Here is a 24,992-nt window from a genome sequence, read left to right on the forward strand (position 1 = left end):
GAAGTTATTTAACCAGATTATTGTTATTTATATCCGAGATTATTTAATCTAATCCGATCTAAACTCTATCACCCAAACAGGACCGCGTTTGGGTTTCCTACCTCGGACTCCAGCGCAGCCATGTCCATGGCAGCCACGGCCGGCAACTTTCTTTATTCTGGGTGGAAATAGTAACATAGTTACGCCATTAAATGCGTTTATGGAAACATTTCTAGCGAGAAATGTGCATTTTACTTTCATAATGTTCGCTCGGTGAATGTGAAGGATGTTTGGTTTGATGCTGGAAACACACCAGACACACCATGTGAAGTTATTTAACCCGATTATTGTTATTTATATCCGAGATTATTTAATCTAACCCGATCCAAGCTCTATCATCCACCCAAACACAGCGGCGTTTGGGTTTCCTTCCTCGGACTCCTAAATCCAGCGCAGCCACAGGCTGGGGGGGGGGGGGGGGGGGGGTGGGCGGTCTCATCTACGCGCGTATGCCTACGCGCGTATCTGACCATTTTTGACACAAAATGGTCAAGCAACATTTTAGCTGCGTTACGCGCGTACATGGTACGCGAGGTACGCGCTTGGTGTGTTCGCACCTTAAAAGCCCAATGCGGCTTTGCACGCACAACGCTAGGCTACGTGATTTGCAATTTGAAAACGTTTCAAAGCATATCAACTTTTCAAAGAATACAATACAATAACACAATTAATGAAAATATACACAATAACAATCATTATCCACTGAAATTGCCTATAACGCATGAAAAATGCACGTGTAATTAATTAATTCTGAGACTGACTAAAATAATATCACATAATAATATTACCGAAAATCACGAACATCTGTCCGTCCGCCACGTGGGGCGCTGTTCGTCAGAAACCCACCCGCTCAAACACGCATGCGTTGGAACCAACACAGCTTCCGCCGCCCCGCCACTGGGTCCCGTCTCCTTCGCCACCGCAGCCACCGTCTCCGTCGTCGGGTCTTGATGTGGGAGCGTTGTAATGTCGGTGCACCGGGGACCCTCGTCGAAATGGCTCTTTTCCCGGGAGCAGCTCGAAAGCACCCCGTCTCGACGATGCGGAGTCGAGTCCGACCGGGAGCTCTCCTACCGGCAGCAGGCCGCTAACCTCATCCAAGACATGGGCCAGAGACTCAACGTGTATCCCAGCCGGAGTTAGCCTAGCATGCTAATCACGCGACCCTTTGGAGTTTGCTTCCACCTAGCATGCTAGCTGGCTAATCACCGCGGGCCGCGCTGCTCTTTTCTTCTCGGCTCACTCGGAAGAAATGAGCCGCTGTGCCTCCAATATATATCTGCTCGTTTAACACCACACAATGTGTGTGTACACCGTTGTCGTGTTTGATTGTATGTTTTATAACCACTATTCGGTGGCTACGGATGTGGTTTTAGCCGTATTGAGAGTAGCCGTGAGGACTAGCGGCCCGCCTCTGTTAGCCGGCTTTTGTTTTGTCCTTTGACTCTTTTGTAACGCCGATGGATGGATTCGACGAACGTATGAACGTCTGGGCTTGTTAAACGTAATTGTGTGTGTGGGAAAAAGGCTAGAGTAGGATTTTGATCTCTCGATTTGAAGGCGTTACTGACGCAGATTTGGTTAGCAGACCTTCAGATGAGCACTTCATGACTGTCCGCAGCGTTGGGTTTCTTAACTGAAGTTCCTCGATATTGTCATTATCATGCCTTAACCTCCCCCACAGCTCCCAGTTGATCATCAACACTGCGATCGTGTACATGCATAGGTTTTATATGATCCATTCGTTCACCAAGTTCCACAGAAATGTAAGTATTGCCTCATTAGTTGTTCTCCTCGGTTATCTGATACCTTTTGAGATGGACTAACGCGATGGTCGGCTCGTCTCTCCCCAGATCATCTCTCAGACCACGTTGTTCCTCGCTGCTAAAGTTGAAGAGCAGCCCAGGAAACTTGAACATGTCATTAAAGTAGCACATGCGTGCGTGAACCCCCAGGACCCCCCGCTGGACACTAAGGGCAATGTGAGTCCACCACCAGTCTTCCAGCTGCTCCTCCTTCATATATACTTAACGTTAACTCACAGTATCCAAGGCTAAATGTGTAAGCACACACACACACACACACACACACACACACACACACACACACCCCCCCCCACATACACAAACCCACATACCTACACCCCCCCCACACACTTTTTTGTTTTACAGTCAGTCACTTGTTGAGGACTTGTTCCCAAGTTGAGAACCATGGCAGTTTGTGTGTTGTTGATGAAATATGTTGAGGCTGATCCTGCATATCTGATCGACTTTTAGGCCTATCACCAGCAAGCCCAGGAGCTTGTGTTGCTAGAAACTATAGTGCTGCAAACACTGGGTAAGTGGTCTTGTAACCGTTGATCAATGTTTGCACCCTTCTGCAGTAGTTGAGCCGTTACTCCAGGAGGAAGTATCAACGATTATCCTCATATATACATTGCGTATTTTTCATAAATGAATTATTTTGGAATTGAAGAAGGCAGCAGTTACCTCTCCCTCAATAAGTGTGTTTACATGCCTACCGAATTACACAACCTTTTAACACCAACTGATCTGACGGACATCATGTAAATTAAAAACGTGGTTTCATTAGACTCCTATAGTAGGGCTTGCCAAGCCAGGCCGCACCAAGCTTGATTCCCTTTTCTTACCATGCGTCCACCCCAGAAGGGGATAGTTAGGATTTAAATCACCTAATCCACCCAGATGTGCAGTAGCAGCGTTTAAAACGGACGAGGACACTACAGAGTATGAAACATGGCCGTAGTGCTGTACATTTATTTTTAACCCACGAATCTTCCACTTTTGTTTAAAGAGGTGGTACGGAAGTATTTGATATGAAGCCTCTTAATTGTTTACCAATGAGGCAAACTTGAACCAGATCTTAAGGGGTACCAGATTAGTGTCGTGTGCCAACACACTTATCTAGGGCTGTCTGGTTGCTTATGTCTATGTTAACACACTTGAAGGGATAATGACAAGAGCGTCCTCCCCTTCTCCCTAACATGTGGAGGATTAGGGTGTACCTGGGCTACCATGTCATGTGTATATTTAATTCCAACCCTTCCATGTACTCGTGTACGTGGGCGGTTGTCGATGCTAAATGGCTGAACAGCTTTTTTGAATCTTTCCAGGTTTTGAAATAACAGTTGAACATCCACACACGGATGTAGTGAGGTGTTCCCAGCTAGTGCGAGGTATACACTTCCTTCTCTCTGACACCTTGTAACATTATTATTGTTACCATCGCTTTTTGATCTAGAGTTCATTTCTGTTTGTATTTTGTTCGAGAAGAAACGTATAATCATGAAGTCCATCTGTAAAGACCTGTTGGATATGAAGGGCCATGAAGTTGGCTTATAAGTTGAAAAAGGACTGTCTCAAATTTTATAGCATGAACCAACCCTTTGTTTGGTAACATCGTGCCAGAAATGAACAACCATGTGTCATTGCTCTCTTGGGTGGACAGCCATTTGTTTAATGTTAAGCTGTATATGTTATATGCTGTATATGACTCTTAACATATTGCAAGAATTGTTCTTTTGACACCCCTTTCCTAAAGTCTGACCCCTTTCCTGTCTCTCTTCCTATCCACAGCAAGCAAGGATTTGGCTCAGACTTCCTATTTCATGGCTACCAACAGGTGGTTATCCTGTCCCCTTATTGCACTGTGATGGCACACTATAGCTTCCTGTACTGCAGGGTCCCCCTCCCTGTGTCACACGCCCCGGAAGCGGCCGGGCCTTTGGAACCCACTCACCTCCTGCGACCCCCGGCGAGGCTTACCCCGAGCCGGGGGGCTGGGGGCGGGGGTGTGGTGTACCAGGCCCAGGCCGCTGTGTGCGGTGTATTGTGCAGGGGCATCTGTGTTGGCACATAGGGGTTGAATGCACATTGTGGAGTGTAGTGGTGCTCTAAATCGCCATGGTCTCCTTGTCTAAAGCAAAAAGCAATAACACATTGGTAGCCTGAACCTAGATTGCCACTAAAGATTGAAAAGATGTAAACTTAGAGATTCCCCTGGTAAGTATGAGTAACATGTTTGTCTTTTTAACAAAATAATGATAATCAATTTGCTTTATTCTTTTTTGTTTCTAGAGCAAAATATGAACCCCCAAACTATACTGCAAATTAGGCTGCGCCTTTACTTCTATAATATATATACAGCTTTAAACTATGTATACAGTAATTGTAAATATACCCTAACCGGAAAGGATAATCTAGAAGATAAAGAAGCTCAACATCGTTTCATTTTTTTTATTGGTGTGGAAATGATGGCATCTACTTAGATGTGTCTGGTCTGGCCGGTTTGGCAGTTTTCTTTCAATCACACCACAGTATAATTTGGGAATTTTTTAGAATTTTGTTTTCTAGCAAACTAAGTCGCTGAATATGTTTGAACAAACATCTGTTTCACAACTACCTAATTTCACAATAAATTATTTTGGTCCCATCATTGATTTGCAATGTAGTTTGGGAAATATTTCGCAGATTTCAACTAATAATACGTAGCGACCAAGTTAACCTCATCACTTGTACTACTGAACCACAAGTCTTTCTCAAGCCTCAACGTTTCAGACAGAAGCACTGCAAGGTTTCGGGACTTCAGTTGAATTATTTGAATTAAATATTGTCGTTTACTCTCGAATTGTCTAATGATGGCACTTAAATTAAATGATGGCACTTAAATTAAAATAAGAGCATGTAGTATTGGCGACATATCAAGGTGCCATGATGATGCATTTACATCAGTTAACCACTTTATAGTTGGATGTTCAACTGCTAAATGTATGCTAGTTTTTAGAATGTTCTATTTTTTGTAAAACGGCATGCATTTGTTGAAATGGGAGTTGAGAAACATTTAGTTTCAGTAAGGCACAAATAATTAACATGTAACGAATATTGAGGAAATCATATATTTGACTTTTATTAAACACACTCGCATAGGACAGGAATTTGTATTCGCTCATTGCGGAAAAACCTTAAACCACCCCAAAAATTTAACGTAGTCAAATAAATGCATTTCTATGCCGTTGATGCCATGGGCGAATTTAACTTTACTGAAACGTCACTCAGACAAGTAAATCTTGTATGTACATTTCCCAAATGTAACCGTTTCATAAGGTAAGGGTGGTGGTGTGTGTGTGTGTGTGCGTGTGTGTGTAAGCAACATATTTTCCAATTGCCTTATCTTCACAACTTTTGTTAAATCCTTTTCAAGGTTGGCCAACTCATATTTAACCAAACTTAATATTGCTGGTGGACATTTTTTCAGCAAACAAATTCATGAAGTAACTTGGAAAATCAAACTGGAGCCCACATCTGAAACGAAACATAGTTTCTGTCTTACTGCTTACGGCTCCTTATCATGTTTCATGTATACACCACCCGATTCTGACAGATGCTCTGACTCAACCTCCCCCACCTCTAGCCTCTCGTCTTACCATGACTTACTCTGACTCTACCCCCTTCCTCCTCCTTCCTCCCCCTCCACAGCTTGCACCTCACCACCTTCTGCCTCCAGCACAAGCCCACGGTGATCGCGTGCGTGTGCATACACCTGGCATGCAAGTGGTCCAACTGGGAGATCCCAGTGTCAATGGACGGGAAGCACTGGTGGGAGTACCTGGACCGAACCGTGACGCTGCAGCTGCTTGATGGTTAGGCCTCCCTCTCCTTAAACATCTCGCTTGCGTAAAGGTTGGATCTGACATGGCCCAAACAAATGGCAACATCAAGCATGTGTGCCAGACAAGTGGTCGGTGTTGGCTGTTGTCCGATTACGTTTTCGTTTGCAAACATGGCGAATCGCCTTTGGACCACATTCTAAAGTTTGGTGTTTCTGCTGAGGATATGTTTAAGTGGTGTGTTGGTCAGTGTGTAAGCACCATAAGAAATGGTCTGAGGGTATGGTTTAATATTGTGTTGGTCAGTCTAGGTGCTGGGCGATATGGACCAAAAGTCGTATCTCTATATATCCAGGCAGAATGTACCGTATTTTCCGGACTATAAGTCGCGGTTTTTTTGTAGTTTGACTTGCCCTGCGACTTATATTTCGAAGCGACTTATATACCAAAATTGTGCGTACATAATCTTCGGCCGCAAGATGGCACCGTCATTTATTAGGCCTACAACTGAACGCTGCAAGCCTAGTGCACCACCGAATAAATTATATTCTCGTCGTCATCGTCCTCAATGTCCTCCGGTTCAACCAAAGCTACCCCAGCCTTAGCTGCAATGTTGTGCAACATAGCTGTCACCTGTCACACATATCACAGCGCATGACTTGGCCAGCGAAAACTGGAGCCCTCCGCTGGCAACTTCCACCTCCCGATCGTGCGCTCAGGTTTAGGACCGCGGCGCATACGCGTCCGGTGGAATCCCGGTGTCACTGAATTCGGTATACTCTCAGAACTACGAGTGGGACCGACACACCTATATTGCTATTGCAATTTTATTCAGTCTCTCCAGACTAAACGGTCTTGTTTAAAAATAAATGCGACTTATACACCGATGCGACGTATATGTTTTTTTCCTCGTCATGGAGCATTTTTTGACTGATGCGACTAATACTCGGGAGCGACGTATAGTCCGGAAAATACGGTAAATGTAAGATATTGATCGATATTTGTTGACGCAATAACATCGTTTCCATTACCGCACTCCAACTCGTCATTCTACATCGGTGGTGCCGCTGTGCTTTCAATTACAGCCTGCCTGCGTCGCTGTGCGCGTTAACCTGCCTTGCTGATTGCAAACTCAATCCTTGATTTGGGTGTAGGACAGAATAACTGCTGTTATTTGGAGCAAATGCGCTGTACTTTCAACGCAAATGAACTATCGATCTTGACGATAGTGACTCGTATGTCTCGTCTGAAAATTATTGAAATATTGCTATACCAACCAGGTCAGTGTGTAAGCACCATATTATAAGACCTGGTCTGAAGGTATGGTTTAATAGTGTGTTGGTCAGTGTGTAAGCACCATAACATAAGATATAGTTTAGTAGTGTGTGGATCTGTGTGTAAGCACCATAACATTAGACATCATACGGTGTCACTAGGGGTGTAACGATACACGTATTTGTACCGAACCGTCACGGTACATGCACTTCTGGGTGGTTAAAGAGGTGGACCATGATGCGTAAATGTGGCGTACACAGCGTCAATATGGCGAATGTAAAGGCTTGTTTTGCGATGCAGAATTTAAAACTTGAAGTCAGAGTTCCCACCGGACCGTTTCACCAAAATATACTACTCCGACTCCGTAACTACGGAGACCCCTCGAGCATTTGCAGTTCTCCGTCGGGATGTCGGATACGCAATGCAATTTGCCGCCCGATCGATCTTGTATGTTGACTACAAACCATGTAAGCAGGGTTGTAAATAAACTTCCAAAGCTTCTTAAATCTTATTTTGTGTATTATTGGTCTTTAATGTGCAAAGTAAACAATGTACTTAGTAAATAAGGTGCAAACTCAAACCGGAGAAATTATTTGCGGGAAGGATTTTGTTGGATGACCAATTACAGCCCTTGCCATCTCTTTTGCATTGACGGATAGTTAAAAAATATTGGATGCGCAATTAAGCTACGGAGAGGGTCTCCGACAGGCTCTCCGGCTACAGAGAGGGCTCCCCATGTCTACTTACAGCACTTTAACATGCACTCGTATTTGAAAAAGGCACCTTCCAGCTGTTACTATCACTGTTGCTGTGAAAAAAAAAAAACGGCCTGTGCTAACTAGGCCTGCAGCGGATTCGAATTGTATCCGAATCCGTTCGGTTCGTTTACCACAGTTCGGAGCATTCTGGAGATCCGCGGATTTCGGTTTCATGAAGGCATTGCCTTATGTAGCGTATTTTGCCGACTGTAGCCTACGTCCGATACAAAAGGGTGTTTAGGACCCAGCGGAATGCATTCTCTCCAGTGCTGCCCGAGCCAATGAGGTAGCTGTAATAGGTTGTTTTCTGAATTTCAAGCGCACGATTCCTAAATTTAAAGAAAGTAATTGATACAATTATATTCTAAATATACGGGAGATAAATACAAACGGGTGATAAGCGGGATAACGGCCTTCGAGGTCGACCGGTTCGATGGAAATAATGGACAGGTAGAGGCAACTCTGGCTTCATGCTGCGCTCGTCGCCAGAGTTCTAAGCCTCGTCGGCCGTTATCCCTTACATGTGTCAGTGCACCATGTTTTCAAATGCATTTAGGGGAACATTTATTGCACAAAAAAGCCTTGCAAGTTGTCTGATTGCAGTCAATTAACACATTGCAAATAGCCTGTGGGTCTCATTCATTTTTGTGTTTCTCCCCCAAACCCTCCGTCAAAAAAAAGTCCGCCTTTTTACTACCACGGACATGATCCTAATCCGAACCGTATCCGAAACCGAGGCCCAAAACGGTTATCTGAACCGAACCGTGGACACACTGATCCGTTTCAGCCCTAGTGCTAACCCAGCTCACGTCACTATTTCAACAACCCCTGTCTGGGAATTCAGAATGGGAAAATGCCATAACCAAGTCTATTGGTGTTTCCATTGCTGCTGATCTACGGCCATTCTCCATTGTTGCCAAACAAGGTTTTTTTTAATTTCCCCCTTAACTGAACCGTACCGTCCGGTACAGTACCGTGACTTAAAAAACAAGACACATACCGAACCGTGACTTTTGTGTACCGTTACCCTAGGTGACACTATTCATCAATGAAGAATCCCGGAAGTTCAACGAAATGTGGCTTCAAGTAAATTAGTGTTTCTCATGGCTTAGGAATGCTCTTTGCTGCTCATTGCATGTTTGGTGTTTTAATGCTGTCAGGTTGAAAGTAGAGATGTTCCGATACCATTTTTTCCCTCCCGATACCGATTCCGATACTTATGCTGTGGGTATCGGCCGATACCGAGTACCGATACCAGTATGTTACAAAAATGACAGTGATATGATTATCATTGTGGTAAGGCCTGGGTCAGGTTAAACCCTTTGTAAATGAATGAATGAATAAGGCAAATTAAAGCCATTTATTTTTAAATAGAACAGTATAAAAAACAGTAGTGCAACAGCAACTTAAATAATAGTTATTTAAAAAAAATAAAGTGTAGCCACAATATCTTTAAAGGAGCATTTCACCGGTGCAGACATGAATATGTATTGAAATTGGGTCCTATATGTAGTCGAATAATAAAATAAAATTCTAATTTGGTGCCGTCTTGACCGAGAAAAGGCAGAAAGTGACTTTTTGGCGCTTGTGGATTGAAGACAACAACTCCCACCATGCACAGCTTCGCTGGCGGCCACTCCCGCTGATCATCTCCGCCTATCGGACACCTCCTTGTTCCATCTACTAATGGAACAAATCAGCGTGGAGCTTGAACCGACGTCACTAGAGTAGTGACGCTTGCACAGAAGCATACGGCCGTCATCTTTCCTTATTCTGGGTGGAAATAGTAACATAGTTACGCCATTAAATGCGTTTATGTAAACATTTTTAGCGAGAAATGTGCATTTTAATTTCATAATGTTCGCTCGTTGAATTTGAAGGATGTTTTTTTTGATAGTTATGACGAAGAGGGAACGCTCCATTCACTTGCATGGACAGCGTCTCTGGTTGCTAAGCAACCTCAACGTCTTGGCGGACTATATTATTGTTATTTATATCCGAGATTATTTAATCTAACCCGATCTAAACTCTCATGCACCCAAACATGGAGGCGTTTGGGTTTCCTACCTCGGACTCCTAAATCCAGCGCAGCCACAGGCGCCTTGGCGCGTTGAACCAATTTTTGTGACACACAATGATCAAGCGACAAGTTAGGCACGTTATGCGGTTTCACCAAAAAAATCGGCTTCGTGTGGACGGGGCCAAGAAGGCGAATACACGTCACCAAGACGGGGAGACTTACGCCACTATCTGCCAATGGATCGTGGATGCCTGGGCTGATATAACAGTCTCCACTGTGGTCCAAGCTTTCACGAAGGCAGGAATAATCACTGAACTGCCAGGCAACAACAGCGACAATGACTCGATAATGACGAGAGGAATCCGGGCATGTTTGATGCCGTAGCCTACTCGCCCAACTGTTCAATTCGCACACACAAGAATTCGAGGAATTCGTAGGCGGGGAATGAACTGAAAAGGTGAGCTTATTGTTAAGAGATATTGATCAGATATTGTTAATATGCACATTAACGTTTGAACATCGTTACCATGGGAGTGACCGGAGTTGTCAGAACGCTTAATAAAGTTTGACTTTATCTGACTGTTTTGTTGACATTCTCTATAGCACAGCTCGGTCTTGTCGATGCATAACGCAACCCCAGTCAAACGTTTGACTGCAGTATCTTCTATTCTATGCGCCTAATACTCCGGTGCGCCCTATATATGAAAACAGTTCTAAAATAGGTCATTCATTAAAGGTGCGCCTTATAATCCGGTGTGCCTTATAGTACGGAAAATACGGTAGTCCTCGTTTGTATTTCTTTCGAAATGGTGAACTTTTGCATGGAGCCATCTTCTATGTCAGATCCAGTACCCTCCGCCAATGTACTTCAGTTTTATCAACAGCCTCTGTTATCTTAGCTTCAGACGCTGTGGATGTTAGTTTCTGCTGGTGAAGTCCCACCCACTGGCACTGCTCTAATAGGTCTGTAGCGTCAGTGGGTCCCACCCCCTCGTCGTGCTCTTTAGCGTGACGCGTCTTCAAGTGTTATATTAAGTTGCTAGTGTTGAAATTAGCAACACTCGTGCCACCCCTGTAAATCTTTTCACGGCATACGTTGCATGTCGCAGTCTTGCTGGTGGGAGCATCCAGCGTGAAATATTGCCACACCGCCGACATGATAACGCTAGCTCCTTGATTGACAGGTGATCAATTCTTCTTCGCCCCTCTAAAACAGCAGGCTGCAGATGGCAGCACAGCGCAACTGTTTTAAGAGCCGCGAAGAAGAACTGTGTCAGCGCTAACGGAGCTAACCAGTAAATAGCTTTCTATTTTAATAAATTACGTGGTATCGGAGGTGCCTGGACTCCAGTACTCGCCGATAACGATACCAGCATTTTCGGCAGTATCGGAGACATCCGATACTGGTATCGGAATCGGAACAACTCTAGTTGAAAGACTGTATTTGTTTGGCAGTGAGGTTGCAGAGGAGTTATTTCTTGTAATGGTACTTTCTGGGTTGTAACTCTTGTTAGCCGGTTGTTGTATTTTTCTCTAAATTTGTTGCTCTTTTATTCGTTATTTGCCAGATCTAAAATGACCCTAATTTGGCTAATCGTCGCTGGTCTTTTGACCACGGTTGAATGGGCCAAGGAACCTTCGGTGCGGTTAGGTGAGGTAAGATTAGGTGTGTCACGGCTAGGTGCTTTCACAGTACCCTTATGGTAGGGCGGGATTTTAGCCGGATGGCAATAGCCTCGGCCGCTCCGTAAGCATTGTGACATTATAGCAGACGGACACAGTGTAGCCTACTAATTCATTCAATGAAAAAGAAGATTGTGACGCATTAAACAAAGAGCACAAATGTGGACGTCCAAAAAGTATGGCAAACTTTTGCGCAACATTTTCTTCAATAAGCGAAGCTTTCGCCGTCACCCAGATATACCTTGCGAGTATTTCATTTTGGGAAAAGTGGGACCCCGTCCACTTTTGGCAGTGGAAAACGCAAACCTTACTGCACCTAACCATAGCGAACCGCTCGGTGGAAACTCGCCATTAGATTCTAAAAGTACTTTTGGGGAATAAGGTTCCGGGTACTTTTGGTGTACACTTATTGCCTCCAATCAGCTTCTTAATTATCTGAAGATGTCGAAATTGTCTCATATCCGTTGCCCACTCAGGAGCCAACTTGGCCCCAAATAGTCAAACAATCAAGTATATTAGTTTTGTATCCTAACCTTATAACATCACTTAAACCTATGTTGTAAACTTAAGAACTTTTTTTTTGCCATTACCGTTAATCATCAGGATAATCAGTGATGACTGAAAATAACAAACAGAAAATAAATGGAGTATTTCTCTACAACTTCAAGGTCTGTTATATGTCATATTGGTGCTGTAAGAAAGCCTGTGTGATTGTTGTGCTTAAAAATCGACCTAATCTACCTGGTCGGAGTAGAAAGCTAGAACACGGTAAGAGGAAGATATTATTATGGCCTCAAATAGATGTTGTTTTCTTTGGAGTGAATCCCACCAAATGAAATATCAGTTGGTAGCCTAGTTGGGGCTGGGTGATATGGCCTAAAAGAAAATCCCTGATTTTTTTCACAATAATTCAGATATCCGATTTAAATCGATTTACCCCAAATTATATCAGGACAAATAATTAGTTGAATCAAGAATAACTAGCCAAAAAGGCATTATGGCAGGCCCTGCCATTGTAAACAGTGTAACATATAACGTAAAATAAAATATTTCTGTACACATAAAATATTAATATTGATAAAAGGTAGTTCTGATGAAGTGCCAACATAACATTCAACAAAGCGTTAAATCAGTGCATGAGAGCATACGGTGCTTTTTTAAGTTGGAACATGCGCTTCTTTAAACATTTTTAGCCAGGAAGACTAGCCTGTCTACAACCTCTGGCTTTAGACATGCCCAGTGGCATGTAACAATGCCTCCCCCCTACACTGAAAACCCTCTCTGACGGTGCACTAGTTGCTGTGATTGAGAGGTATTTTTTTGCCAGGACACCTAGCCTAGGAAAATTCGGTTGCTGGCGCTTCCACCACTCGAGAGAATTGGTGTCTGGGTCAACGTCAGGGGTCAATAAGTTGGATTTCAGCCCTTATCTTTTCTTCCTCTGACTAGTTGGGAGATGACACTGCATTATTTTTGAAGAAGGCTGCTAAAGTCATCTTCTTGGTTGGAGGCTGCATCTTCTTGGCGCACCTGTGCAGTCGTGCAAGGCTGCTGTGGTGTGCTGTTATTGGCAGGAGACATCAGCTCAGCAACAGCTTTTTTTTTGACCTGTTCCACATTGTCTGGGTCAATGTAGGTTGTGCGGAACCTCGGGTCAACCAGTGAGCACAAGTCACAGATTTCATCTTTTACAGGGTCGCTGTATTTGTCAAGGTACTGCATGTCACTTCCTTTTATTGTTTTCGTGAGCTCTGTCTCTTCCTCCTCTGGCTGTAGGAGACTGGTTTGGAACAGATGAAGCACTGGTTTAATGTTGGAAACACTGACATAAGACTCCCCGGAGAGTGCATCAGTGAATTCTTGGAGGGATTTTACTGCTTTTTCGACTCAAGATCTTGCCAAGTGGGCACAAGATGGCAACTTTTCTTGTCCGAATCCAGGACACGGACTAGAGCCTTCTCTTGCTCGAGAAATCTCTATCATTCTTTGGCGTGAACCCCATAACCCTACTCTGTTATCTGCTGATGAGTGTGTAGACAAAGCTCTGCCTGTACTTCAGTCATGTCTCTTCTTTTCCAGCTGTAAGAAAAGGCAGAGACAGCCTTTTTGCATACCCCGATAGCACAAACTATCCGTGGGTCCGTCACACAATTCTCTGTAGTCAATGAAGAATACATATATCAAAACACATTTTAGTGATACCACTACATTCACAAACTTGTTTTCATGCTACAATTTCTGCAAAATATGAATGCGCACGCACACAGAGGGAAATTCATGATTTAAATACACATTTTGTCCAAAGATTGGCTTGATATAATGTATTAATTACATGATGCATTAATTGTCTTGAGGATAAAAAAAATATCACTTGATTCATAGCCATATTTTAGATAGATACATCCCGAGGTGTTTTCAAGATTTAAATACACATTTTGTCAAAATATTTGCTTGATATAATGTATTAATTACATGATGCATTAATTGTCTTGAGAATGGAAGAAATGTCACTTGATTCATAGCCATTAGTTAGACTTCCAGATAGCATTGTGCAATCTGTGTCCAAAGCACTGGAGCTTGGGCCACGCATTGTCCTTCAGAGCTTTGATCAAGTTGCTGCCGCTATCAGTAGTCATGCAAATGAGTGTCTTCGGCAAGGTTCCATGATTTATAGGCATCTCTTAGCCCCTGGGCTATTATTTCACCTGTGTGGTCTTCTGGAAAGTATGCCGGTTGAAGGCAGACGCTTCGCAGAGTCCAAACGTTGTTGATAAAGAGCACAGTAAGACTGTATGGTTGCATCGTCCGACTTCACCATAAATCTATGGTGGCAGAATAAAAGGACACCACTTCCAACTCCTTTGCGATCCGTTGTCTGGTGCTATTATATAGTTCGGGCAAGGCTACGTCTGAGAATATTTTTCGGCTTGGTACCACATACTTGGGGTCCAAAACTTTTAGCATATTGATGAAGCCTGGCTTTTCTAGAGTATAAATTGGGACCTTATCCTTTGCTATACACTAGGGATGGGCCGATAGTCGATTCTATCGACTATCGACGATAGATGGATTCCATCGTCGATCGTCTCAAGTTGCCAATAAAAAGGCGATCATTATTTTTTGAATAATTAATCGTAATTTTTTTTAGCATTTTTTTTGGTGGCTATTTTTAGAACTTAAAAAGGCCCGCAAAATTGTAATTTAAGTTAACTGGCACAGGTGGAAACGTACTATGTAGCGCTGACCTGCCGTATTCACTCACTGCTACGAGAGGAGAGGGAGAGGGGCTCGGAAAAAAACGCACACCCCGCTGCACCATTTCCGGGTCATAGCTGTGGTACACTAGCTGCTGTGTTCGAAATCGTTCCCTATTCACTCCCTCACTATTCCTTATAGTGTTCATGATATAGTGCACTATATAGGGAACGAACAAACGAGAATTTGGACACTACGCTGAACATTTCTAAGCGTCATTTGCGTCAGTAAATGTGCCGGGTATTTGTGTGACGCAGACAGATGCGCCCACATCATCTAAACAAACCGGGCACTAACGAGGAAAGCTGGAGCTTGTATTGATGTTGAATGCTACATTTCCTTGATCATTTTTTTTTTTAATTAATTTTGAATGTTACATTTTCAATGTTAAATTCCAATGAAATTGTTAACATTTCTAAACGTAAGCCATTAGTTTTCGCAGTTATTCAGCTTCTTCTTCTCCTCCGGAAAAACACGACCGCATTCCATTTTGGTACACGGGAGTAACGTGTAGGGAATTTTGGGTATTTTATTATTTATTTTATTTTGTGTAACATGTGCTGCTTAAACAGCGCCAGTAGGTTTCACTTTTGAGACTGTCATCATGACAGGCACCGACGTATCGAAACCTAAATCAGCGGAGGCTCACGCTGGTCCAAGGGGAAGACCATCCTTATCGTTTTTAAGAAAAAAATTGAAAAATAAAATCGCCATTTTATAATGTGATAAATTATTATAAATAATAATTATAAAAATATTATGAAGTCCCGAAAACCGATTTTCATTTAAACAAGTCGACGTGTGCTACACACTCAAGTTAATCGATAAAATCGGTTTATCGCCCAGCCCTAAGCCTAGTAGTAATACTATAAATTTACATTTAGAGCATTTGGCAGTTGCTTTTATTGAAAGCGACTTACAATAAGTACATTTGTCATAAGAAGGTGAAACTGTATATCGCTGTCGGTACAGTAAGGATGTTCATGGATCGGTGTTCCACTTACTGTGCACTATAGGGCCGCAATGTATTGTACTACATATTGACCCAGTACCAGTTGGTAGCCCGGCAGTAGGCTACCAACTACTTACTTCTATAGGGTAATGGCACAACATGGTATTATTGTACTACACATTGATGACAATAGAGAAGTATAGCAAAGATACAGATTTTTACTAGAGGTAGGGTTAGGTGAAATCTCCAAATATAAACGTTTATCCAATGCAAATTTGTCACTAATCTTGATAAGACACAAACCGTTGGATATATTGGGAACCCATTGTACAATGTTAATATTTGGTCCCTCTATTGAAACGTCTTGGCGAATAGGATGAAATGACACCATGCCAAACAATCGCAGTGGCACCATACGGCCACTAGATGGTGATGGAAATTTTATTCTGATTGAAGGCAATGGACTTATTTCTTCTGTTTTATGCGATGAAGCAAAACTTTTGAAAAAAAAAAAATAAGACTTAGCAAGGCTAGTTTTAGCCTGTGATATGGTTTGGTCTGTTGATCAGTGGAGTCTCAGCAGAAGGAAAAGGCAGGATTAGCTAGGCCTGTCGCGATAAGAAATAAAGGAATTAATTGCGCAATAATTAAAATGAGCGATAATTTTTTGCCGGCCGCAATAATTTACAATCACACTTTTAAATCAATGTTTTATTGGCCTTATCTGAGAAGAAATCTATGCCATAAACAGAAATATTATGGGCCTTTAATACACGGGTCTTCTCAATGCCGTGGAGCGCTCTGTTCACTTGCATAGATATTAGTCTGGTAACTCGTCAACCCCAGCGTCTACAGGTTGCTAAACAACGTCAACGTCTTTGGCAGACTATTTCTCTGCTGATCAACACTACGAATGCTGCTAACGAATAAATTGTGAAAAGACACGCCATGTGAAGTTATTTTTTCGTCATGGCAAGTAGCTATGTATAAGCGGGATAATGTATAGAACGTCGCCGGGCATTATCGAAAATAAGCCCTTTCAGGGCCAAGCACGACACCTCCGCATCGGTGTCCTGTTCACCCTGTCGAGGCTTATTTTCCTGATAATGACCGGCGTTCTATAAATTATATATATTTATATATATTTAGCAGAGTAGGCCTAAGTAACAAATGTCGGGTTGAAATCGGGCTCATAATTACAGGGCACAACGAGTAAACCCCCTCGGAACATTTTTTGTTAAAATAGATTTTATTGTTTTTCGCTGTTTTGTTAATTTATTCTGGATATTTTAAATGTCTTCCAGACGTGCAGTTCCAGTGTTCTTTAAAAATATACAAGTTTATTGATCTTCGAAAGGGTGTACTTGCATTATTATGCCATTATCCTTATATTAGTTGAAAAACTGCAATATTATCGCTAATCGCAATAATTTCATTTTTATTTGTATAGCCCTTAATCACCATTAGTCTCAAAGGGCTTAACAGGCCAAATATTTATGACACCCCCCTTTACCCATGCCCCCACACGGGCAAGAAAAAACTCCCTTGAAATCAGCAAAGAAGAAATCTTGAGAAGAAACGCATAGTAGGGGATCCCTTCTTCCAGGGATGGTCAGGAGTGCAATGGGTGCCACAATTTACATACAGGTAAATACATGCACATCATATTAAAATGGTGATGGGGTTCTGGCCGGTTATCCATGAGGAGAGTCCAGGCATCCAGTCCAGTACCCGCAACACGCTAGAACAGACAGAATAGTGAATTAGAACGGAAAAGTACATGGTGGGAATCTATACTGTAATAACAAAAGCACAAGCAAACAGAGTGGTCTTCACTTCGCATCTGTCGTTTTCACACTCCTATGTTCCAAATGCAAGATTGTAGAGGTACGTTTTGAGCTTTCCTTTGAATAGCTCCACAGAGTCAGCTTCCCTGATCACTGATGGCAGCCTATTCCATAGGAAGGGGGCTCGATAGGCAAACGCTCTGTCCAGCCGATTTCTTTTTAACCTTCGGCAGTGAAAGAAGGAAGTTATTGGCCGATAGTTCCTGACTAATTCTCTTTAATTGATTGAATCTTATTCTCAAAGAAATCCATGAATTCACCTGCCACGATCGAGGAGTCAGACTCCTCACCGTGTCAAAAAGAAACTTGGCATTGTTTCTATTCAAGTTGATGATACTGGAAAAGTAGGCGTTCCTGGCAGTAGTCAGCGCACCCTTATAGGTGATCAGACTGTTATGCCATGCAAGATGAAAGACCTCAAGTTTAGTCGCGAGCCATTTGCGTTCAAGGATCCTGCAGCTTTGCTTCAGAGTGCGCGTTTCTGCATTAAACCAGGGGGCTGGTTTTTTCAATATTTGTTTTTTAGTGACGATCGGAGCAACTGAATCAATGGCACAGACAAGGCAATGTTGAGGTCATCAGTAAGGCACTCCACAGAACCACTATAGTTACAAAGAGGTGCAAGTGAACCAGATAACTTATCTGCCATAGCTGTAATGGTTGCAGGTGTGATGCGGCGACAGCTGAAAGTAGCTTGCTGATCGTCGCAGGGGCAGGATACCACCACCTGGAAAGTGATAAAGCTGAGGTGTAGGAAGAGACCACTAGCTGTGAAATGTCTACACCGCGGGTCAGAACGAGATCCAGCGAGTTTCCACCGATGTGGGTTGGGTGCTGGACGAGCTGTTTGAAGCCAAGCCAGGGATGGAAATTAACACCCGCCACCCGCCATTTGCGGGTGGATTTGTATGGTGGCGGGTGAATTGTGTCACTTCACCCGCCACTGTGTCGGGTAATACTTTCCAGTAAGGTCCGATCAAATTTGCATATTTAATATTCGTTATACGGCGCTGTGCAGTTCCACAACCATTAGTCAACATCCCTTCTTCTACACCTCTTTCGCTGAACTGCAACTGTCCTCAAGTCTCACGCATTCGGCGTTTGACACACGCAATTCAACCCATGCACACGCTCACACGCCATATTTCTCACGCAGAGAAATTACCAGGATAGCGCCCACCAATTTGGGCCGCTATTAAACAGTGTTACAGGTAGGAATCAAATGGGTTTCCCGTACGTAGGGTTACCAGACGTCGTCTTTTGCCCGGACATGCCCTCCTTTTGAGACACTTTTAAAAAATGTGTGGCGGAATTTCAAAATCGTCCGGGATTTTATTAAAGCCTCATACATGTTCTCATTGTATTTGCGTTGCGTTTCTTTGGGTCGTTCGTAAACTAGTTATGCTACGCCCTCCCCTACTCAGTTCTGTTCGCTTTGCATTGGAGGAAGTGAGTAGGGGGCGTGGTTAAGTAGAGCCTTCATTGGACGGTTTGACTTACGCAGTTACCGTCGTGTATTTATTTTTTTATCATTGTTTTATAGGGACAAACATTAACAAATTTCTCCCACAGGGGATTGATAACGTTCTATCTATTGAACAGAAAGAAACACTTGGTCATACTTTACATATTTTTTCACAGCATTGGCCTACTGAATGCCACAGATATATTTCCAGCATTGGACTGAATGCCACATAAATATATAGTTATGTTTTTGCACGTTTGCAACGTTTAAAAGTTCAGGGTATAAAGTTCAAGTATATGCCTCTACTAGCCAATAGGCCAATAGCCTTTTGAGGCAATGTTTTTTCTGAATATTAGTGTTAAGGGCCAATAATGCTTACTATCATACGTTAGTTACCATGTCTGTGGACACATTTGTATTCAGGCACTAATTAGATTGACTTATGATGGTGTAGCCATGCATGTTTTATTGTTAACATGTCAATTTGTTTAAAATGTACGCATATATTAAAAAAATATATAGCGCATAAAAAGTGGCTGGTAAAAAAGATGAGTGGCTGGTAGATTTTTTAATCTACCTGCCACAGTGGCTGGTGGGCAAAAAAGTTAATTTCCATCTCTGAGCCAAGCGTATCTGTAATGGACAGAAAAGCCCTTGCGAGGGCATCAGATGGGTTATTCACATGAATGTTGAAATCCCCAATAAGCAAAATATTGTCTGAGTATGTAGCCAGATCAGCTGCAAAGTCAGAAAACTCATCCACAAAAGGTGAATACGGTCCTAAGGGACGGTATACTACAGCTAAAACGAAAGAGTCTGGAACTCCTTTCGCTTCTCGGGTAGCTGAGGTGCAGACGCAAGCACCTCAAAGTATCTGAATATATATCTAATCTTTGGCTTTAAATTAAGCTTAGAATTAGATATCGGGGCTACTCCACCACCTTTCTTAACTTCTCTAGATACTTGGGTGCTAACCTAATGGGGTGGAGTAGCTTCGTTTAGGGCTAGAAACTCATCTGGTTTTAACCAGGTTTCACAAAGGCTCAGTATGTCGACCTTTTAATCAATAATTAGATCATGGACCAAGAGCGCTTTAGATGAAAGCGACCTTAAGTTCATGAACCCTATTCTGAGTGCTTCCATTTTATTATTTTCAGAGGGACTCTGGTTAACACTCAGCTCTGAGGCGATCAGTGGGTTCGCGAGAGTTCGACATACTGGTCGCGGGCCTCGCCTGCGGGTTTTACACCTCGAGACAGTGCGAGGCCGCACCACCGTACATATAGGTACAGTGTTAATTTCAGAGGGAGTCCGGTTAAAACTCTGTTCTGAAAGAGTTGTTGACATGCGGTTTGACATGCGGTATGACATGCATTTTTGCACGACCGTACATATAGGTACAGCGTTAATTTCAGAGGGAGTCCGGTTAACACTCAGCTCTGTCATGCGATTTGACATGCAATTTTGCACCACCGTACATATAGGTACAGTGTTAATTTCAGAGGGATTCCGGTTAACACTCAGCTCTGAAATGTTTGGTGCAATAGATACTGGTTCAGCTAACCCATCTGCTGTTCTAGACTCTGCAACGTAAACTATCATGTTGCTAGCAGGTTTGCTAAACTCCTGCCGCCCAGCGTGCTGTGAGTGGATGAGTCACGCCTGGCTTAGACATCTATGTTTTTTGACATAATTGAGGCGCCTAACCCAGTAGGGTGTAGGCAGTCTCTCATGAGCACACCAGGGCGACCCCACAGGGAGGGCCAGTTAGAGCCTAGCTATGTTACTTTTTGTGACCTCAATTTGTCTTGTCCTAGCATCGTTGGTGCCGACATAAACTACAATGTTATCGAAACTAGTGTCGGTGTTTGGTGCATCTAATCTAACTCCGTATGTGGTCTGACCGCATGTCAGCACCCTAAGATTAGCTTCAATGTCGGGAGCCCTGGCCCCAGGTAGGCAAATAACCTTCGCTGGCGAGTGTAGTCTACCTTTACGTGTAACAGTCATCTATGACTAGCGTTTCTACCCCCGAAAAGGACTTGCGAGGCAGGGTACTGACAGCAACCTGCCTCGCAAGTGGTGCTGACGACAGGATTGCCTTGACGGAGTCACTGCTAACGATAGCGTTAGCTCCACGAGTCCGCCTGGCGGGTCTCTTCTCTATACTTTCTGGAGTATCTGTTTTCTTTATGCTTGCTACCCTTTCATCCTCTAACTGACAGATACGTCTCTCTAACAGAGCTATCTTATCCATGAGAAAGGCAGAGCAAGAACAACCGGAATCCATGCTTACTAGAGATGCACCGATGGCAAAATTCTTGGCCGATACCGATTTCCGGTTTTTAAGGAGGTCTGACCTGCCAAAACCGGTTTTTCCGATACCGATTTTCTAAGAAATAATTATAATCATATAATATGTTGATAGGTTTTCAATGTAGTGAGTCCCCGGGACCCACAGGTGGCGAGTTGGGTGGGTCCCTGAGAAATTCAATGGGTCCCGACTCCCCAGTTTAAAAAATGTGTTTCTTTTTTATTATTATTCTATTTCTTAAATGAAATTAATAGTGTTAAACTCAATACATGAAATTGTCATCTGAAAAGCGCATCCATTTGTATGTGGTGAGCCACTGCTTCAGAAAAGTTCGCTTTTTTTGGGAGAAACATGTAGAAGGTTGAGGCACTTCTTCTGCAGTGGGCTCATCAGGCTCAGTAGAGGGGGAGGCAGAAGTAGGTACAGGCAATGTTGAGGTACTCTCTCTAGGCTGATCAGAGTCAGGGAGGAGTGCAGAGGTAGTGGGGACAGAAAATGCAGCTGCAATAGTTTGCTGACCTGCAATAGGTTTAATCTTTTTCTTTGGTGGTATTTTTGCGTTCTCTTCTCTGCCTGTTTCTCGAGAAAAACGGGATCTCGTTGGAAGCGCGATGTATGCGCAGGCGCCGTTTGGGCATAACAATATGGCGGCTGCCGTTCAATGTAGTTTTCATCACCACCACCGGATTATGTTTCATTTATTTCATTACAGCACGTCCCCTAAACGTTACAACATAATCGACACGAATGAGCACAGCATCGAGCAGTGGAAACGTGGGTTTATTTACTATGAAGTTCGTATTTTTAATTGTTGAAATGAAATCAGCGGTGACGAGCTAGTTGTTTTGGTAGCGGCTAAATTAGCATGTCGCGATACTTTGTACAGGGGATCACGTCTGCGCCGAGTAGATGCGCAGAGGGTTGAAACAGCGCTTGTCCGGTATGCTCACAAGAAGGTTTCTTTGGCCAGTTACTGTGATTAAACACGAGTTGTTTAATGTTCACAATGTATCGTTTTTCATGGGGAAAATTAGATGCGTCCCCGGGACGCATGGATAGTGAGTTTAGTGCGTCCTTTCAGATTTTAATGCGTCAGGGACGCAGGACGCGTACCTAGCAACATGATCCCCCACGGCTTATTTTTGACTTGCAAGCATTACAAACAGCGTGTTTTGGGTCGTCCTGGCACACAGTGAAATAAGTCCAAATCAGCGACATGTTTTCTTCCCGCGCTCTGGGCGCCTTGAGCTGCTACGCACCGCGCATGAGTTTGATCGGCCGAAAACCGGAAATTACGACAGTGACCGGCAGGTCACCGATTGTGGCCGATTGGATACAAAACCGGCTTTTTTAATCGGCGGCCGGTTGATCGGTGCATCTCTAATGCTTACCGTGGTTGATGCAGACGGAGCTCCAGCGAGGAAACGGCGTATACAATACAGAGTATGCAGAACAGGTCGCAGATATAAATACCGAAAAATAGATACAAACCGAGATAGCAGGTCGACGCTAAGCGTCCTGCTAATCAAACCAAACAAACCAAGCCGGCTACCCGGAAGTTGCGTCTGCGGCGTCACACGGCATTCTCGGGTCAGCCTGTGGAGAGAGAGCACAGGTTACAGATACGAGGAGGGCGGGGATCTCCTGAGACGTAAGCTAATTTCTGGGGCAATTAATCGCCCAGAAAAATGTATTATCGTGACAGGCCTAGGATTAGCATCCCTGATATTATGGATGCACCGAATTTCCGGCCACCGAAAAAAAATTATCGCCGAAACAATACGGCTGAAACAGAAATTTTTGATGACGCAAACAAGAAGCGCGGCCAGCACACGCTTGTCTGGATAAACGCCAATATGTCTGCGCTGTGGACGTTTTTCAATGTTTCTGAGAAAGACCCACGTATAGCGATTTGCAAAAATGGCAATGCCTTGATTTTATTGAAGTTAGTAAACAGTCATAGCCAAAAATGCAATGGCACTAGGGTTGTATTACTGAGTATAAACGGTATAAACATTGAAACTAGGTCAACCGCCATCTTCTCCGTCGACTCTCGTTTCACACTCGGTGACGGCGTCTGGCAGCTCGCCAATTCTCGGTGACAGCGTCTTATAACGTTCTATATATAATATAATTTTATATATAATATCCCAGCCAAAAGCTCTGTGCGCCTCCGGATGGTCGTAGCGCGGGGACCTCTCGTAGGGATTGGGCTTTGCGGGGGTTGTTTACCGGCGTTGCTATGGTTACCGGGCTTACTTTTTTTTTACTAACGCTTTATTAGGTAGCCTATCCAATAGGTTTGTATAAATTTATCTTTTTTATGAAAAAACACATCAAAAATAAAACGGTGCAAAGACAAACTGCCGAACTTTTAACCTAACACCGTATACCGCGGCAACCCTAAATGGTACTAATAATTGTCATAATAATTTCTTTCAGTGTTTCGGTTTTCGGCCTTGGTTTCTTCATTTTCGGTTTTCGGTTTCGGCCAAGAATTTTCATTTCGGTGCATCCCTACCTGATATACACTAATGCATGTACCAGGATGTTTTCTGATATGAGAACAGGCTCTTAATTTAATTAAACACTGCTTTCCTGAGGGTCTTTGACTTGAATGTGGAATTCAACATCAGTTCCCCCGCTGAAAAGGAACCAAGATGGCCGCTATGTGAATAAGGCGAATTGAAGTGATGCCATCAATTGCTACCGTGGTAACTTAATCTCACAGTATGTTCCTATTGTTTTGCAGAGCTGACTCATGAGTTCCTTCAGATCTTGGAGAAGACGCCCAGCAGGCTGAAGAGAATACGTAACTGGAGGGTAAGTCACGATCCGGGGATAGAAGTGGGAGAATGGAATCTGAGCAAGGGTAGTATTAATCGATTAAGAGCTAACCAATGCTACTAGAGGGAAGCTCAACTATGCTAGTAAAGCAAAAAAAAAGATTTTGGTGTGATCATGGATTCTACATTTCGTCATATGTGCCATATTATGTAACGGGGTTTCCGCTGGGTTGTTAAAGGTATTAGAAGGTAGTAAATGAAATTAGCCCAAATTAAGCCATTAAAAATGTAATAAACGTCATCTGACGAGGTATTACATTTCCAACTAGGCCTATGAGTTTTTCAGTTTGTAATTTACGTGCAGGCCTATCTCCTAAAACCACTAAAACTTACGTGGATTTATTTTTATGTTGCGAGTTGGACCTGAGCGATATCAATCAGGGCTCCAGACTAACTTTATGCGTTGGTTGCACTGGTGCGCCAAATTTTTTTTTTTAGGTGCACCAGCACAAAATTTGGGTGCACCAAATTTTTCATTGTGTCGCTTTTAACGCCATAAGATCAACTTTTATCGCTCTCCATAACTTTCATATAATGTGAATAATGGTGCGTTCCAGGCAACCCGTAACCCGTGTTTTCACAACCTTGTACCTGTGAAAATGCCCTGGAACGGCAAACAAACCCGCAACTCACTACCCGTGTACTCGTACCAGACCGATTCACTCCCAGTTCCAGCTCGTAACTTACGGGCTGAAAGTGTCCCTGGAACACAGCATGAGGTGTAGAGAAATGCTTGTCTTTATTTGAAGCACAATTGTATATAAAAAAATAAATAAAGTGTTTCAAGTTTTTCACTGAGCTGAAATGGAACACTTCAAACATAGAAAGTAAGCAAAATAAAACATTTTGTGTGTAATTCAGACTCTGAATAAATACTTTCAGTAGTAGGGCAGGTTGGAACAGTAGGCTTAG

General features: G+C 43.2%; 1 protein-coding gene across 1 annotated transcript in view; it reads left to right on the forward strand.

The window, feature by feature from the left end:
• Positions 1 to 909: 909 nt before the first annotated feature.
• ccnt2b (cyclin T2b) overlaps positions 910 to 24,992 on the forward strand; it is a 28,036-nt gene continuing 3,953 nt past the window's right edge. Inside the window, exons 1-8 of the mRNA XM_056589178.1 lie at positions 910 to 1,163; positions 1,724 to 1,805; positions 1,893 to 2,021; positions 2,316 to 2,376; positions 3,173 to 3,235; positions 3,636 to 3,681; positions 5,535 to 5,698; positions 23,987 to 24,057. Of these exons, the coding sequence (XP_056445153.1) occupies positions 1,006 to 1,163; positions 1,724 to 1,805; positions 1,893 to 2,021; positions 2,316 to 2,376; positions 3,173 to 3,235; positions 3,636 to 3,681; positions 5,535 to 5,698; positions 23,987 to 24,057 (774 nt within the window). The 5' untranslated portion in view covers positions 910 to 1,005. The remainder of the gene's footprint in view (positions 1,164 to 1,723; positions 1,806 to 1,892; positions 2,022 to 2,315; positions 2,377 to 3,172; positions 3,236 to 3,635; positions 3,682 to 5,534; positions 5,699 to 23,986; positions 24,058 to 24,992) is intronic.

The sequence above is a fragment of the Gadus chalcogrammus genome, chromosome 4, assembly GCF_026213295.1.
Source record: "Gadus chalcogrammus isolate NIFS_2021 chromosome 4, NIFS_Gcha_1.0, whole genome shotgun sequence".
Classification (NCBI taxonomy): domain Eukaryota; kingdom Metazoa; phylum Chordata; class Actinopteri; order Gadiformes; family Gadidae; genus Gadus; species Gadus chalcogrammus.